At 40.8% G+C, this 19,632-nt stretch overlaps 1 protein-coding gene across 1 annotated transcript in view; it reads left to right on the top strand.

The window, feature by feature from the left end:
* Nucleotides 1-19,632, top strand: part of LOC111862349 — a 426,180-nt gene that overhangs the window by 303,390 nt on the left and 103,158 nt on the right. Inside the window, exon 5 of the mRNA XM_023847658.2 lies at nt 13,921-14,134. Coding sequence (XP_023703426.1) covers nt 13,921-14,134 — 214 coding nt within the window. The remainder of the gene's footprint in view (nt 1-13,920; nt 14,135-19,632) is intronic.

Below are 19,632 nucleotides of genomic sequence, written 5' to 3'. Positions count from 1 at the left end.
TCAGCCTATGTTCTTCCCTTAATGTCAGAGACCAAGTTTCACTCCCATACAGCACCACAGGCAAAATTAAATTTTTTATATTCTAATTTTTATGTTTTTGGACAGCAGACGAGAAGACAAAAGGTTCTAGACTGAATGGTAGCAAGCATTACCTGAGTTCAATCTCATCTTAATTTCCTCCTGAATCAGGTTTTGATTTGTTATCGTCTCTTCCAAATATCTGAATTGTGCCACATTTTCAAAGCATCTGTTACCTATTTGTCAGGATTTTGCCTTNTGACGAGACAGCAACATACGAGTATACTTAGTTTTCTCTGTGTTTACTTCTATCCCATGTTGGGTGGGTCCCTGTCACCACGGCATGGCGCGTCCTCAGGTTACGGATGGAGGAGACGCCCTCCAGTTTTGGAGGGAAGCTGTGAATATATTGAAAATGCAGTCGCGGACAGCTGATAAGGGGTTGCCCTCCACTTTGGGGGTTGGGCTTGGGGCTAACAACTCCTCACCGTAAAAAATAAATATGTTACGAAAATGAACACAAAGCCTCGGACCTGGACGAATTCCTTGGATAAACGACCTAAGCTGAAGCAGCAGTTAAGAGGGTAGAGTTCATTAGTGATAGGATATCATGTATAATACTGAAAGGTCGCTGGTGTGATATCATTGTTATGAATGTTCACGCCCCAACAGAAGATAATGATAGAACTGTAACACAAATAAATCAAATATAAAATTAGTTAAGCATGTATTAATTAGATTTTTCAGCAATATGAAGAGCCTCAACCATAAAAGCGATTCAATATTGGTACGAAAATATCTGATAGACCTATCGATAGAGAACTGTATATCGATTGACATCCCTAATTCATATTCACCCGGTGATGTAATGGGTTCCGTCTTCAGAATGTACGTAAGTCTGTGTGCGAAATATACGCCTCATGTACCCCTGGAGATTTCTATGGATGCAGTGTTTCGTGCAATGGATTTGTTTCGCCTTATTTCTTGCCTCTTCGGGCAACCCAATTCAGAAATGCGATGTGAGTCACGTGATTCTTGTATCACGTCTGGAACAAAGACACGAACTTAACATACATGAAAGATACCATAAATCGGAGATAACAGCATCATAACATATGCATACTGAGTACCAGTGATGCAGGTACTGAATGAACTGAGGAGGAACTCTGTACTTTGGAATTAAAGATGTGGTATAGAATTCAAACAACAAGGTGGATAAATTGAGGTCTTGTGACGTCTGTGAAACCAGGTCCGAAGATTGCGAGGTTACCAGGGCTTTAGTTTGAACCTGACTATAGAAAGATCAATATTTCATGTACAGACAGTACGTTCTTGCAACTTGACAGCGCAGCGCACAAGTCAGATACTCCTCTCCTCTAACTTTGAATCACTGAAGACTTCCGGAACTGAATCTTAGCTTGCCAAGCACTACGCAATGGAGCCGTATGGAAAGTGGAGGTATAGCTCCATCATTCTTTACCTAGGCACTAGGTAGAAGTGAGTGGTCAGCTTCACGCCTCTGTCGCTTTATCCCTGGGGAAAGAAGTCCCGGTACCCACTGAACAGAAGGCTGAGTGAATCCAAGAGCAGTTCTGGTCACTGGAGAAGAGAGGGATCTCTTGGTCCTGCCGGGAATCGAACCTTGCCCATTCACTAACTCCCAGAACCACATAAATTAGTTAATATTTGCCTAAACACAACATTTAGTTGTGAAGTAGCGACAGAAAGCACACAGTAGCAGAAACGAGGACTGACTGACGATGATTGGGTCAACCGTCACCACGTGGTGATGGTGGTGGTATAATTGCATCCGACACAAAAACCCCGGCTCCACTACATGTAATCATGTGTCCACACATGCAGGAGTCCAACACGCTAAGCCTTAAGCCAAATTGTATCCCATGGTTGACTTATAGGCACATATTACGTATGCATGACACTAACAATAAAATCTATAAGACTCACCGCAGTCACTGGACGTAGCCCTTTCTGACGGACCCAAAAACGTAGGTGTCTCTCAGCCCCTCACCTGGGGGCTGAAACAGATCCAGTTTCCGTACCGTTGTGTTGTGCAGTGTTCTTCAGAATGGGCAAGTCCAGAAACCTAGTAATCTTGAGTATCAAACGCCATTGTCAGAACCCTTGGGAATCTGCAAGTCGCTTATTATTGCTACAGCAGTGAAATTCAGGACACAGAGATTAACCCGGCTATGTAACATTATCGGAGCGGAACCTGATATTTCGATGTGGAGAACTGTTGAAAATTTGTCATACTGTAGACATAGAAAGAGATATAAAAATAATATTACAGAGCGTCTTAGAAATGTAGACCATGAAAGTTTTACATGAATGAAGCTGTCTCTAGACTGTGTCCAGTGGTGGTAATAACGGTGCTGAAACTTCGGGGCCTATGACCAGAAAATTATTCACGTAATTAGTATAGATATTCTGTACGGAATAGAATGTTGAGAACTGAATGATATAGATCATGTAAGTTTTTCCACAAAATGCAATCATCACTGACTGTAATTTGCACGCCACTGACGCCCTGATGCTTATGTGAAATGGTTAAATCAAAACATAATCAGTTACCTGTTGCATGTGCTCTGGAAAGCTGTAGTCAGTGTGAGAATCGACCGGATGTTGCTGAGACCCAGTTACAATGCATCGCGTGCTGTGAGAATTTCTCTCATCCCCACTTCTTTCCCCCAGACTAGGCCTACACAGGCACCTACTTTCTTGTGAGAATGAATAAACAAAAGGAAAAAATAGACAGCAATTGAAATCAACATAATTCAGACAACATGAAATAATTTTAAGAATTAGTAACTGCGAAAACCGAAAGTGACAGACGAAATTTTTATTTTCGATAACGCAAGACGTACGATGAACCGCTTTCGAGATAATCGATAAAATGTTATTTCAGCTTCATGACATTAGATTCATAGGAACCAGTTAACTCTGTGGAACTCAGACTTTCTTGATAAACCGCCATTCTCTCAGCTACTCAAGAATTGTCCCCCATTTTATGGAACATGATAGCTCATTACCATGATCACAAGATGAGCCCCTATCTTGAGCCAAATGAAACCAGTCAATAACACTCTATCCTATTTCTCCAAGATCCATCGCAATATTATGCTACCATCTACGTCTAGTTCTTCGTATTTGTCTCTTTCTTTCTGGATTTTCCAACAAAAGCCTACATGTATTCTTCTTCTCCCAAATATGTGTTCTATGTTCTTATAATAGATTGATAGGAATCGATCCAAAATTATACTGACAAATTGACACCCAAATACGATATGTAATCAAAATCTTTTCAGTAGTTTTGGAGATATAACTTTGGGAAGATCAAGAGACGAACCGTTTCTTGTATAAAGGGCGCAAGGAGAAGTACCACAAAACCACGCCCTCATATAATAGACAGCTAAGAGAATTATGTCACGCAAAATGTGGTTATTTCATGGTGAATTAATGAATGAATGTATGAATACATTCATGTACATGTATACAGTCATTCAATATTTCAAGTTACTATCCCAGCATCCCTCAGGATAGTCTAAGGAAAGCCACCACAAATCTTTTGAGATAGTCAATACCTGACCACAGAATTCAGTATCTAAAATTCCAAGTTCTGAATGAGTGCTCTGTGAAGATTAGCTATAAAAGGCGTCGTGTCCTGAACAGCAAGGACTTCCGTTCCTAACGCCTGTCCCGCAGCTTCTCGTTCTTGCAGTCTGCAAGTAGCAGCAGAAGAAATTACGTCACTGCCCTCTTGGAACTGGAATTCCAGGAGCATATAACCTCTAACTCGCCGGTCACGGTAGCCGAGCGGTGTAAGGCATGCACTGTCTTCGCTCGCTCGGAAGCCGGGATGGTGGGTTCGAATCCCACTCAGGGCATGGATGTTTGTGTGCGTTTTTCTGTGTTTGTCTACAGGTAGAGGCCTTGCGACGAGCTGATCACTCACCCAAGGAATCCTACCGTATGTGTAAGATCTAGTAAACCGAAGTGGAACGGAGAGTTTCATGGATGTAGGCCTAGGCCCAAATTGGGGCTGTAGCGCCACAGGGAAAAAATGTCCTCTAACTCAGTAACTCTCAACATTGCGGCCCAGCGGCCACTTTGTCGAGAATCTATTGTCTCAAAATGGCAACAAAAAACACAGTGCTCTCTTTCCGAGAAGCAGAATTTTACATCTAGATACATTTTAGTATTATACTGATATCCTTAATATCTGAACAATTTTAAAAGTTCTGGGTAAAAAAAGTTATATAAATATGATTACAGTGCAGCACTAGTGAGAAGTTTTATGTGCAGAATGCAGGAAACGTTTGTGTAAGTGAATTTTGTGTGACTGAATTTATTATTTTTGAAACCTCGTGTCCAGCAAACAGACCTTCAAGTCCCACCAGTGGGACTCATCCCACTGTAAAAAGGGTAAAGTATCCCTGTAACAGGCCGTGAAGGCCCATATGGTTGCGAGAGGTTGAGGCTCAACATCTTCTACACAATAGACTCACAGATGATGGTAAGGTTGTCAGCCTTACGCGCCGGCCGCCGTTTACCCCCAGGAAGATTCCTGGTACTCATTTCTGTTAGAGGCTGAGTCGACCCCAGGGCTATAGTGCGGCTTGAAGGATTAGCTCAATTGAAAAATCCAATAACCTCATCTGGAATCAAACTCGGGACCATCCGGCTTGCAGCATAGTGCCTCAACCAACTGCTCCAACTAAAACATTGAACAATGACAATAGAAAAATATGTCTATGTTTAGATAACTTCCCCCTTCACTCACCTGTCCGTGTGTATGTATGTATGTGCTCTCCCTCCACTGTCTTTTCAATATACCGAAACATGTTGTACTATTCTGCCTGTCATTTTGCATCTGTTACAGTTGGTTTAACTCCACAAACTACTCCATATTCATTAATCTTCTTCTCATCCAAGCTGCATGGTCTCGATACAGGCAGCGTTATTTAATAAACAAATTAAAATTAGCCTGACGCACTAAGATCAGTCTAAATTGAAGGTACTTGAGAACAGGGTTTCAAGAAAAATGTTTGAAAGTAAGAATGAAGAAAGTTACTTAGTAATGAACTTCACAATTTGTAAACTTCATGAAATATTGTTAAGGAAATGAGTTTAATTTTATCAGTGAAACATTAAGAGAAGATACAACCAGGGAGACCTGAACGTGATGATGATGATAATAATAATAATAATAGATTTTGACGATTAAGATTTGAGGTTTGGGTTGGATTCATATGGCTCAAGAAAGCGTCCATTTGTTACTTTGTTTAATTCCGTAATTGACCTTCATGCTCCATAAAAGATGATTTTCTTGACCATTTCAGTAACTATCAACACAGAAATTTCAATGAGGGTTAACCCGCCTCAGACTCAAGATTCGAAGCCGGCACCACCTGAATACTATCCGCTACAGCTAGACATGTGGTGCGGCTTTCCAAGGACTGAGCCCGTTTCGGGTACTTAGGCAAAGTAGTCACGTGAAGTCACGTCGGCTCCGCCTCACCGAGCCTCAGTCTCGTTCGGATTCCGCTGGTGCACTGAGGTTAATACCACAGGAGTTCAAGGGACAGATCGCCTCTTACCTCGCGAACTTTCAAAGCCAGAGATAAAACCTGTAAAAGTACATTGCCTTCTCTATATATTGCAAAGCGCCGAACGGGCCACTCTAACCTGCTACGGGAAGTCGGCTCACGTACTAAGTTTCCACGTGCTCCAATACAAACTCTGGAGTCTCCAGGCGAAAGAAATGGATTACATTGCCTAATAAGTGGGATGAGAAACACGTGGAGCTGAGTTTGAAACGTGCCGCACCAGGCGTTATTCGTTTCTTAGGCCACGACAAGTGGCAATTTCCTTCAGACGTTCCTAAAGACTCCGGATTATATTCTCAGACGCGATTCAATGGCTGCAGAATCCCTGAAAGGACGTCGTGAAATGTTTCACCTTTCGGAGTGTTACACAATCTCGGTTTCGTCTCTGCCTTGCCACAATATGAGTCCAGAATCTGTCGCTGTGTGTGGCGAGGGGTGTGTAACACTGGTCATGCCAAACATCGCTTTAGACGGTTGGCATTCCTGCTCTTTATTTTGGCAGTCTCGGGGCTAAATCTCCCTCTGGAGAAAAGCTATCCTGATTAAACATGCTTGTGGTTGCCCTCAGTCCCTCCAGGTTAATTTCAGAATGATGAACTAAGTAAATAATACCGTATTTACGCATGTATAGGCCGCACATTTTTTGCCAAAAATTCAAGAGGAAGACTGGGGTGCGGCTTATATTCGAAATATTCGAAATCACACTTCATTAAAAAAAAGTATATTCATAATTAGTAATACAGAGTGTTCTACTCCTGAAATAATATTCCAAGAAAATTATTTTTTCTATAATTTCTGTCTCAAAATTATGCTGCGGCCTATACACGCACGCGGCCTATACATGCGTAAATACGGTATTACAACACTACGCTTCGTTATTGTTTGAAACTGTACAATGAACCAATGAAGGAACGGGTAATATTTCAGATATCTGAACCTTTATCGGAGTATACAGGGACAGAAAGCGTTCTCAGAATGTTCCAGTTAAATCTCCATGGTTCATATTTATACACAGAGTTCATAATTCTGACACTAAGTGAAATTATTTGGAAGGTACTGTAAATTTACAAAACATAAAAAGACACATTAATTAGATCTAACAAAAGAAGTTTGTTACAATGCAATTAATTATATTCACTTTCTTGTGGCAATTGATTACTATAGTCATAGTTGACACCCTACAGGAAACATTAAGTAGTTAATTAAGTTGCTTCACTACTGGTCAGATATACACAAAACGGGATAAAGTTGTCTGGTTATGTCAGGTTGGGCAGAAGCACATAGAAATACGTTGGGTGTGATATCTCATAAGGTCTGAATCATGAACACCTGCTTTTTATCATTCATTGGTCAGTCAAAAGGGTTTAAAAACCATGTCCTTATAATAGGAGAGCAGGGATAGGTCAGTCGGTATAGCGAGTGGCTACGAGCTGGACGACCGAGGGGTCGGAGTTCGAGTCCCGGTAGGGTGAAAAATCTTCTCTTCTCCACGTAGTCCAGACCTGCTCTAAGGTCCACCCAGCCTCCTATCCAGTGGTTACGGGGAGCTTTTCCCCGGGTGTAAAACGGCCGAGGCGTGAAGCAGACCACTTACCTCCAGCTAGTGCCAAGGTCAAGAAAATGTGAATCTACACATCCACACCCCACATGCCCTCATAGCATAGTTAACCACAAGGATAACTTTACTTTTTACCACAGAGAAAAATAAAATCAATTTGAGTTTTGTGTAAAGCAAAGTTTTATTTGACAGATTCGGAACAATACTAAAGTTTCCTGCAGACTTCTGAATGTTAAATATCTTTAAAAATTTTATGTAGTGACGGGGACGAAACATGCTAGCCGAAACACACAATCTCACGTTATGCACTGGTTTTAGTAACTATAGCAAAAAAGTTTTTTTTATTGCTAGTGGGGCGGGACTAAGTCCCTTGTACTGCGGCCACTTCTGGCATATTGTACCAGCCCCAGGTAGTAGATGAGGGTGATTGTGGAGCAATTGGCGGATTGAAGATTGGCAGGGAAAACCGAAGTACTCGGAGAAAACTTGCCCCAGCGCCACTTTGTCCACCACAAATCCCACTTGACCAGACCCGGGATCGAACTCGGGCCGCCGCGGTGGGAAGCCAGCGACTAGCCGCTTGAGCTATGGCGCGGCCCGCAAGAAAGGTTAATCAGAAAATAAGAATTAAAGAACACATCTTGGAGCGATGGAATAATGTCAGCTTTTCTCTACGCGCCGAAGGTAAATAGCGTCTCTTCTTGTCGTCCTGTTTTTATGTATTGAATTTACGGGTTCCCATGACAACCTGACGTCACGTAGGTTACTTTTGTACCAATCTACCGCGCAGATAGGAAACTATTCTATGATTGATACTGTAATCATTACAAAGGAAATGTTCCCTGAATTAAGTTAGTTTCATGCAGGTACTCACGTTACTGCCCAAGCGACTTTTTCGATAATCTTGCGGACAAGAAATGCGGTTCTTAATAGCATTCCGTTGGAGACAGCTGAAACATTTGGAAAGAAAGCGTCATGCCGGAATTTGTGACAAACGAACATTAATCAAGTTAGGCAAAAATAAATGTCTGACACGACAGCCCTGAGCTGTGGCCTTCTTCTGGAGGTAAAATTCAAATTTTTCTTAGGCGTCGGCAGAGAGGTGAGTGTAACAGGAAGATTTTTCGTTTTATTTTTGTTTATTCTTTTATTGACTTGTTCATGTTACTTCAGCAGGAGGATATCCTAATGCTTTATTTTACTTTTTGCTTTGTTTCTTCTTTTTGCGCGACGCCCCTACCGCTTTAACTCCAAGAAGTGAGCCCCCAAAACTAATTGGGCAGGAAGTTTCTGAATGCGCCTCTCTTCAGGATAATACTACGAGAGTGCCTTGAAGAAGACCACATTTGTTTCCGTTCAGACCCAGTGCTAGCATTTGTGATTTATATGCCAAGCAAAGTTTATAACTCACTTGTTCTCTAGCCGCCTGAATAGGGCCAGTCATGTATAGATTTCAGCATACATTTGGGGAATTTCCATGTTCCCCGTTATATGTCAAGACATGCTCCTTGAATGCTTTGCAATTCATCACTCAAATCACCCTCTTATTCCATCTTACGTATTCTCTTCAGGCACTGAGCATGCAAGGAAACAAACAGCTACTGAAACAGAAATCTGCTCAAAAATTAATGACCAAGTGTATTATGATGCTAAGTCGACTTATCGATGGTGAATATTGGGTTTGGCAATTAAAAACACTGAGTAATAACTTCGTGGGCCGCGCCATAGCTCAAGCGGTTAGTCGCTGGCTTCCCACGCGGCGGCCCGGGTTCGTTCCCGGGTATGGTCAAGTGGGACTTGTGGTGGACAAAGTGGCGCTGGGGCAGGTTTTCTTCGAGTACTTCGGTTTCCCCTGCCAATCTTCATTCCACCAATTGTTCCACAATCACCCTCACCTATCATCTGGGACTGGTACAATAGGCCAGAAGTGGTCGCAGTACAATGGACTTAATCCCACCCCACTAGCAATAAAAAAGAATTTTCTCTTTCTATCCTTTCTGAGACCTCAGATTTACGAGGTCCTTTGGGGGAAAGCGAATCGATTTAACGTTAATTATAATTAATTTGTAAGTCCGTCTAAATAACTGAAGATTGCGCGGATTCCTCAGCGAGAACTGTTCACACAGGAGGAAGTCTTCTGCTCTGATGGAGGTGCTCCTTTTCACAGAATCTCGAATTCTTGTCTTTGTCTTACACTTTTCTTATCTTAGTCGCTATTTCTCTCTTCTTTTCTTCGCGTAACAAAACAATTCCGACCCGAGGGAATTGATTGTGTGACTCTTAAAATTTGGTACTGCCTGATAGGAAAGACGTGGAAGTAAGAACTCGTATTGAGAAGATGACAGTGGCTCAGATGATGAGGTTCAGAGCTATTCATGGAAGCCAGCGTTGTCGTGTTCAGAAGAGCTTACTCAAAATATTCAGAGGTGCGCTGTGTATCTGGAGGCTTGGGAAAGCGGACCCAGCTAATTTGGTGTGCTAGAATGTAAACAAACTTGTACTGAACTTATAGTTCCTCTTCTGTCACTTCATGTGCACGTTACATCAAAGTATGTTTGTAATATAAGCGTCCCAGTCCTAACAGCTGTAAGCCAGGGAGGAAAATGGCTTCCAGTTTGGAGTAAACATGTACGAGTATTTAAATACATCCTTCGAGTAAGATTTGAGGTTTTCACGGCGGTGACTTTGAAGAATGCCGTCTTCTGGGATATGGCGCCTTGTAGATGTTGTGTAAACCGTCGTTTCGGAGGAACGTATCGCCTCCTTTTTCAGGCTGCAGCCACCAGCTCACGCTGGTTCCTTGATCGCCGATTTTTATACCCTGAAAATGGAGGCGATCCGTTCCTCCGAAACGTCAATTTATACAATATCTACACGGCGCCACATCCCAGAAAACAGTATTCTTCATGCCTCCTTCGAGATTTTATAAATCCCATTTAACTTCGGTATTCATTGAATATAAAATATGTTGCATGATTTTCTTTTACACTCCACTTAAGAAGAGTTTGAAATAAATATGGCGGTCTTAACTACGTCCCTCCCTCCAGATAACCTGTCTGTCACATATTTATACATGAGGATGTTTGCATGAAAAGTTAAATTTGATTAGAATTTTACGTATATAAAATTGGGACTCTATTATATTCGTACAGACTTAAATTAAATTTACCTTGCGAGTTTAATATAAAATACCAAAACGAAATTTAAATGAAATCTGCTGAATAGTTGGAAAATGAATCTCATAGTTCGACAAATATTTATGACCTTGCATTTATGCTTTTATTTTATACGCTTTATGAGAATGACGCATTGTATTATATATTTGTACTACATTTGATGGTGTTGGGTCACTTTAGTTTTGTCATATCCAAAGGAATTTTATTGCATCAAAATTTATACAATACACGCCCAGTTTTAATAGTTGAGGCATAATTTCAGGAAGATGTCACTTGTTTTCTTGTCTCTCAATTAGAACTAGAAATAACTATTTTCCAACTGTGCTTGAGAGCTCCACATGAAATCAATGTTATGTAATTCCCATGCCCTGTAGTGGAACAAATCTGCTTCCGTCCCATTGCACTAAGCTGGCGTGGAGCAAGGATAACAGCGTGTGCTTGAACCAGATAGGCGCGTCACTATGTTCTGGTCAGTAGAAGCTACTAAATAGGGAAATCATCATATATGTGGAATCTCTGTGTATTTGCTGCCTAATTTTAACCATCGCTAATAATACATTGAAAAAAAAAATAAGACAAATGTGATTAAATTCTGCCAGTCAGTATGTGCCAGCATGGAGACAAGTAACAGCAGTCTTCCTTCCAAAAGTCGATTTATTGATACTGAGTGGCCATATCGACCGAATACAGCTTACAGCAGCAGTTTCAACGGAAGAATCGATGTCGGTAATGACCTCTCTTGTCCGTACGTGAATTGAGTAGTGGGTGACCACAACTGCGAAATGTGGTTACGTGTACAGTAAGTCTACGGAACACAATTTTGTGAGCGCAAGGGAGTCTGAGGCTAGTGTATAGGTAAAAGCTGTTTACGCTAATTCTTTTCAATTGCATAAATTATATAAATTCTCTCAGGAAGGGGACGGGATGACGTAACATTTTATATGAATAGGCGAGATGAAAAATGCTTAAACAGCTTCTATTGCAAAATACCAAGAGATCTAAAAGAATGAAAATATTAGAACTTATATTTTTGAAGAAGGGCGTGTATATAACTGAGGTCTTAAAACCTTAAAGCACGACATGTTTCGACACTTATTGGATCATCATCAGATGTTCTGCTTGTGCTTACGTGTTGAAGTTGTTTTTAATGCGAATCCATACTTCGAATGTGACTATATAACATGTAAAGTTATGCTTGGCAACAAAACTCCTGGTATTATCTTCTTTTTAGTCCAATTATATTTATATCAGATATAATTACTTAAAATATTGTTATATAGCTAATGTTAAATTAAGGTCTCAATTAAGATTATATATATATATATATATATATATATGTGTGTTTCGCTGGTATACTGGTCGCTCTTAACTGGTTCCATTCTAGGTGGGTATGATGTTGTGAACTCTTGTATGTTCACATGCATTATCCCCCTTTTAATCGGATAGCAATTTGGGTACAGTGGGGCTATCTTTGAGACGTTATCACATGTTATATGGAGCATTCCCATATTGGCCTGGACCCTGTCTAGGCTGTTGTGTGTCCGTGTTATGAACACAGTTCCATAAATGAAGCGGTAGTACTTGATCATCTTAGCGGTTTCTCAGCAAAGGTTCTGCTCCTTGGAGAAAACAAAACAAACTCCGTGGTCTGTAGTCCGTAAGCGAACTATACCGACCGAGCGACCGCCGCTTGTCGGCGAAGTTAGTGACAACTTTTGTGGATAGAGGGTGTCGCGTGGTCAGCCCAACGAATTTCCACAGCCGTTAATTTCGGTTTTCTAGACCGGAGCCGCTTTTCCTTGAAATAGCTCCTCAGTAATCCTCACGAGGCTGAGTGGACCCCGTTCCAGACCCACTACTTCTCAGAAAATCTGATAACCGGGAATCGAACCCGGGACCTCTGGATCTGTAGCCAGGAACTCTAACCACTAGACAACAGAGGCGGTCCTGCTTCATGGAAACAGACTGTAAAAGCGTTGCAAGTACCTGCCAAACAAAACACAAGATATAGAATTACTGGGTTTTGGACATTTTCCATCATCCGGAATTCTAGGTAATAGAAGGCATGATGTTTCGGAAACTGGATCTGTTTCCGAAACGTCGTGTCTTCTATTATCTAGAATTCCGGACGATGGAAAAAGTCCAAAAACCTAGTAATTCTGTTCGTCATCGACCATCGTCAGAATCCTTTAGAATCTGCAACACAAGATGGTAGCCAGACCGCCGCTACGCTGTGGGTTCTCAATCTGAAAAGCAAATACTGTACGAGACTCTAACCTTTGACTTCCAGGGTGGGGAAATGAAGTGAATAGGATATGGACGAAACAAGGGGAAAGGGACGGAAACAGACCAGTTTAGTGTGTTGTGCAGTTGTGTAACATCAGTTCAGAGCGAATTGGCCACTAGTGTACTATTGCGCCCACACAGCCGCTATAGAGTAAGCAGCGAATGTTTCTTGTTCATGTAGTAGTCGTTGATCCGTGCCTTGCCGCTTCGGGCTTCCGCATGGTGTGTTATGTTCAGTATGCTTTGGAATATTATTAACTGCAACATTACACGCTCTAAATAGTAAAGTAATTATGTATTGAATGATTTACTTCCTAAAACCCGCTGAAGCTTAAATTTTCCAGGTAATTAACAGAAAAATTATGAACGCAATATTAATGGGAAAAATATATTTAAAATATACAACAAATGAAAAGCGAACTACATAATTTTCTTTTGTTACAAAATTTTACATTTCATTGATATTTGTATAATTTAATAAAATGTGTCTGTCCACAAGCTTGAACTCCGAAACTTCTCTGCAAATCTCAATAAAATTTTGTGTTGTGTATCTAAAATTCGTCAACATGGTTTCATTTTTATATGCAATTGTGCAGCATAAACAGTAACATACATGAAGCTGTATTTCAACTTGTCACATTTTCTCAGAACCAGATTATAGTTAAGAATATGGATATTAATATTGATAGCTCGCATTTGAAACAGAATTCAGACCTGTGTGTTTAACAGAGTACGAGTAATGTTTCTGAAACCAAAAAAGTTTCGTTTCATCCAAACGGAACAAGCTACTGGTGTTCCTTTTTCCTCTTTCTAATCTTAGAGAAGGAAGCACACTTACAACGTGGAAGTAAAATTATAACAGTGAAGTCATAAATACAAAACTGGAATTATAAATGATAATTGAATAATTGGTATTCAAGGGTTTATGAAAATAAAATCAGTCACCAACAAAGCTCTATGAAACAAATTTCTCATTTAAAAGCTGATATAAGCTCAGCTGGTCAGGAAATCCGGTCTAGAAAACCGAGAAAAACGGCTGTGAGGATCCGTTGCGCTGACCACGTGACACCCTCTATACACACATTTGGCACTAACTTCACCAACAGGCGGCAGTCTCTCGGCCGGTATAGTTCGCTTGCGGACTATAAGCCACGGAGTCTTTTGTTTTTTGGTCAAGAAATCCCCTCATTTATGGAGTCCAGCGAGCGGAAATCTCCCCGTCTCCTTGCTCATGATAAGTTCCTCTTGTTTGCAGGTCACATGGATGCACCGGAGGCATGACTCTATGCACCTGCTAACGGTTGGTCGGCATGCGTACAGTACGGACCAAAGAATCACGCTCAGTTTCCGTTATCCCAACAACTGGCGACTGGAAATCAAGTACGTGACCCGACGTGACGAGGGCCACTACGAGTGCCAAGTGGCGACGCACCCTCCGCGGGTCAAGAAAGTGTTCCTCAATGTCACAGGTACGTGAAAACTAAACACTAGCAAGAGTATCACTACATTCAAAATGAGTTTGCACGAACTTATGCGAGAACACTGTAAATGCTGGAGTATTACAAATCACCAAGGAGGACATGAACTTGACATGAGCACCGGATGGAGCAAACTACTAGTTTAAAATAGTAAAAATGAATGGCTGCGTGGATATTTATGAAACGTGTTTGAGTCTGAGTTGAGTTAAACGTACTTAACCCTGGAACATTACAGTGGAGTACAGGAGTCCCAGGGTTCTCCCTTCCCCCCCACTCTCTGTCTGTCTGTCTATCTGTGAAGAGACGACCAGGCTGTCTGGGCGTTTCTTCTGTGTATCAGACAAATATCTCTGCAGTGGCAAGTTTGAACTTCCTTGATGCTGCTGTGTTTATCTTCAGTAACACTGTTACAGAACTCTATATCCCAGTGTCGCATTTATGTCAGTGTAACAATGGATGACCTTCTTGATATAACTTTATTTTTCCGTCACAACACAACAACTAAGGAGTATCAACATGTAGTGAGGCATAGCTGGGTATTGACCTTGATACTCCTTAGCTGTTGTGTTGTGACGGAAAAATGAAGTTATATATTGTAACACAACAGGATGCATGAAATGAAGACCTTCTTGATTATAAATTGTGTCACTATTGGTATATTATATATACTATATTATTGAAAGAATATTTGTATATTCACATAACAATACAGATTTTAAGAATATTCTCATAGAATTTGGGGTACCCATGAAAGTAGTCAGGGTAATTAAAATGCGTTTAAACGAAACGTATAGCAAAGTCCGTATAGGTAAACATTTGTCTCATAAATTTCCTATCCAGAATTGTCTAAAACAAGGAGATCCTTCATCGCTGCTACTTTTCAACTTTTCATTCGAATATGCCATTAAGAATGTCCAGGAAATCCAGGTGGGTCTGAAATTAGACCAGCTGTTGTTCTATACTGATAATGTGAATCTATGGGGTGATAATATAGATATCACAAAGAAAAACACACAAACTTTAATCAACACTAATAAGGAGGTTGGTCTAGAAATAAACACAAAGAATTCAGTCAGTCCAAACCTTCTGTCTCCCCATTGGCTGTCTGAAAACATAAAAATTAGGATAAGCAGAATTATAATTTTTCCTGTCATTCTGTATATGTCTGAAACCTGGTCTCTGGCATCACGTAAAGGAGGAACACAGACTGAGGGTATTTGGGAACAGGGTGTTGAGGAGAATACTTGAGTCGAATAGAGATGAAGTGACGGGAGATTGGAGAAAACTGCATAATGAGGAGCTTCATAACTTGTACTCTTCTGCAAGTATAATTAGAATGGTCAAGTCAAGGAGGATGAGATGTATAGGGCATGTAGCACGAATGAGATCGAAGAGGAATGCATATAGGATATTGGTGGGAAAGCCAGAAGGAAAGAGACCACTGGGAAGACCAAGGCGTAGGTGGGTGAACAATATTAAAATGGATCTTAGGGAGATAGGTTCGCGTGGTGTGGGCTGGATCGATCTGGTTCAACGTAGGGACCAGTAGAGGGCTCTTGTGAACACGGTAATGGAACTTCGGGTCCCGTAAAATGCTTGGAAGTTCCTGAGTAGCTGCACAATTGGTGGTTTTTCAAGAAAGACCAAGCTCCATGAAGTTAGTTAGTTAGTTAGTTAGTTAGATGTTCATTGCAGAGTAAATAAGGGCGTTTTGGCGGGTGTCGTTTCTACATTGTTTGATGGGCGATTAGATGTTATCGCGTCACAAATGACTTTACGTTCCTTGTTTCGGGAACAGCAGGGACTCAACCAGTTCTCTCTGTTTTCCGTATCTTTGCAGTGTAAGTTAATTCCAAACTTATTAACCTAAAATATCTGAATCTGGAGAATTTGATGGCGATTCTATGGATTTGATCTATTAATCTGTAGCGTTATCCGAAACTTTAAAAAATGGGGGCTACACGCAAGTGTAAATGCGTTTAGAATTGAACTTGTTTCTTTGTGTAACGGATTTACTGTAATGAATAAATTTTATAAGCATATTTTCATATATTTTATTTTGTAAGAGCTCGACTCAACATCGTGGAGATATTATTTATTACGTGGTTTCAAAATATCATTCCTTGGTGGAAGATACACGAGATCTATTCAAAAATACCGTGACTTAAATTTTAAAGCTGTATGACCCTGTACTTACAGGTACATGAGCAAGAGGCTCTTCCCTTCAGCGTACTGACTCCCTTCACCATGCAGGCTCTGCACGTTTGTTTCACTGCTCCTGCTAGTGCTGTAAGCTGGCGTCAGGCTGTTTTCGAAATCGGCAACAGCTGTGCTGTTATTTTGTGTTCAGTGGCTTCCACAACATAACCAACATGCTGTACCCTTCAACGTTTTCTTAAGTTTAGGGAACCTAAAGTTGCGGGGAGTAGGCAGGCTGCCTCACGTTTGCAGTTCTGTGTCTGGTTACAATTTGCCACGCAAGCTGGGCAGGTGAATTCACGTGAGAAGTTGTCGGTTGCTGTATCTTAATTTTGTTTTAACATTCGTGTACAGAAATGATGATCAATGTTTTGGCTTTGTGGAGCTTATTCATGGGCACAGTACCCTTGTAATTGAAGGAAAACAGTCATCACGTCTTCTCCTTGAACTGGAAAATAAAACGAGGTATAGATGAGAGGGACATGGGAACTGGAAAACGCATAAAGAAATTTTAATCGGAAATGCTAAAGGGAAGGCCAACTTGGAAGATCTGGGATAAGATCGAATGATATAATTAACAATGAAGGTGAAATTAATACAGTTTAATACCAATCTCTGGTTTAAATTCTTTTTAGGTGTGGTACATTTGGAGATTCCAGAAGTGTGAACTGTTTGGTTTCACAAAATTTTAAAATATTTTGAAAATTCAACAATTTTCACTTTCTAAAGAAGCAATGTGAGTCAGGCTGTTAGGGAGATAGTTTGCATTATTCGATACTGAGAGCATTGATTAATATGAAGAAAGCAGTCTTCTGGGATTTGGCACCGTGTATATGTGGTGTTAACCGACGTTTCGGAGGAACGTATCGCCTCCATCTTCAGGGTAGGAGGAAAAATATAAGAAATCTGCAGGCGAAGAGACCGTGAGAACCGGTAAAACCAGTCTGATTTCTTATATTTTTCCTTCTACCCTGAAGATGGAGGCGATACCTTCCTCCGAAACGTCAGTTAACACCACATATACACGGTGCAAAATCCCAGAAGACTGCTTTCTTCATAGTCATCGCCGTGAAAACCTCGAATCCTACATGGATTAATATGTTTACAATGTAAAAATAAAAAATGTATCCCTGTAACAGGCAGTTGAGACCCACAGGGTTGTGAGAGGTTGAGGCTCTCATACTTTCCGGAAAATCGGCTAACAGATGGCGGGAGGTAAAGTTATCAGCCTTACCCCCAGGAAGATTTCTGGTACTCATTTCTGTTAGAAGTTGAATAGACCCCAGGGTCATAGTGCCGCTGGAAAGATTAGGTCAATTTAAAAATACAATGATTTCATCGGGAATGGAACCTGCGACTTTCCGACTTGTAGCATAGTGCCTCAACCAACTACGCTACCGCGCCCGCTACTCTTAGGTGTTTAGTTTCATTTTCCTGACTTATACAATATGTTTACAATGCAGAACAAAATTACATTTCAACGTACAATGAAAACTGTAATATTTATGATAATTCTTGATGCTGCCTAATGTCACTGTCAAGAGAAAAATTTCAGAATCTTCTAAATTACATATGTCAGACTGGAGTCTGAAAATTATTCTTTGATTTCTTCAGTCGCTTCAGACAAATGTTGTCATGGTACCTTCAAGTGGATTATGAATGCCGTTTCACACTCTTTCTATTTAATAATTCACTATCGTCGTGATATTTTACTTCATGTAACCCACGTGACTTTAGAGTAATCCAGGGCCCTGGCCTCTTATTGAGTATCATAATCATTTTTCGCAGACGGTAGGACTCCTTGGACAAGTGATCAGCTCGTCGCAAGGCCTCTGCCTAAACACAAGAAAACACAAACACAGAATAAACTCATACACCAAATATCCATGGCTTGAGTGGGATTCAAACCCACGATCACGACGTCCAAGCGAACAAAGATATTTAATGCCTTAGACCGACCGTGCGGCTACTGTGACCGGCTGACAGATATATACTGAAAACGTATTCCTGTCTAGTACGCCCGTACAAAACTTTATGCACAGTGTTACAGAAACTATTGGCAATGATAAGTAAAGGCTAAGAAACAGACATTATGAATGAGTTTCCTTCCCACAGTGTGTCATTAGAGATTCGGCTGTAAATTGTACGTACATCATCGCACTGAGAAGGGCAATTACTTCAGTGCTCTGATGAGTTTGTCGCGATATCACTTGACAGTCTGCAAAGCACTTCCTTCCTGCACACAACCATCAAGTGCCAAGTGTCACCTCGTGAACCAGATATGTCAGTCTCTTTATACAAGTGCGCCTGCTATAAGACGTGAAGAAGTTGGAGTTAAATGGATAGGATTTAGGATTATTCACCAATAATTGGAAGGAACGGGATTTGAACCCTGACCCAGAGACTGATAAGTCTGATTTAAATTTCCTATGGTGAATTATAGTCCTTGAAGACAGGGACAGAACTTAAAAGTAGGATAATAGTTTTACCTTCCTCACCTTCCTAAATTCTTCTATAGTCTGTAGAGTTGAGAAGTAGTTATAAAACAACAAGAACTTATTAATGGAACATCCTGTATCTTTTAGCTTACCAGTTTGGGCTTTATAACCAATAGCCTTGCTGGGCGCCTGTACACCTTTGGTTTGTACTCCACTAAAAATTTCAAGATTCCGCCATTTTTATTCTCTTATGACAGGCGAAGTATCAACCTGTGTTACGGGTGGCCAAATAACTGCCCGCAGTGATTGTCAGATAGTCCAAATAATGCGGCCCTGTATTATATTTTAATTTGCCATACACAGCATGGAGAAAGGCGCATTACACAAAACGCGTCATCTTTTTCTTCCTTTAACGAATTAGGTCCTTTGGCCTATTCCCATTTCAGGATTAATCTGAAACTGTGAATCTTAGAGACAGATGATAGGAATCTTTGGACGCGGGATCAGCCCGTCACAAGGCCACCATCTACACAGGTCAACACAACCACATAAAAAAAAGCAGAAAGACGTGTATACCTGGAGTGGGACTCGAACCAAGATCTCAGCCGTCGAGCTGGCAAAGACTTTTCGTGCTTTAGAACGCGCGGCCACTGTATTCGGCTACGCGTATATATATATATATATATATATTGTCGCGTATTGGACGTATATCGCGACAAATAACTTCACGCCGTATTTGATATAGCGAATTTTATTTCACATTCGCACTTACAATCACACAATTGACAGTTTTAGAACTACTGCTATCTGCAGTATCACAAATACTACACTCCAAATGCCACAATACAACTG

This window comes from Cryptotermes secundus, unplaced genomic scaffold (assembly GCF_002891405.2).
Source record: "Cryptotermes secundus unplaced genomic scaffold, Csec_1.0 scaffold487, whole genome shotgun sequence".
Lineage (NCBI taxonomy): Eukaryota > Metazoa > Arthropoda > Insecta > Blattodea > Kalotermitidae > Cryptotermes > Cryptotermes secundus.
Note: the sequence above shows the minus strand (reverse complement) of the source record. Positions and strands in the feature narration are given on the sequence as shown.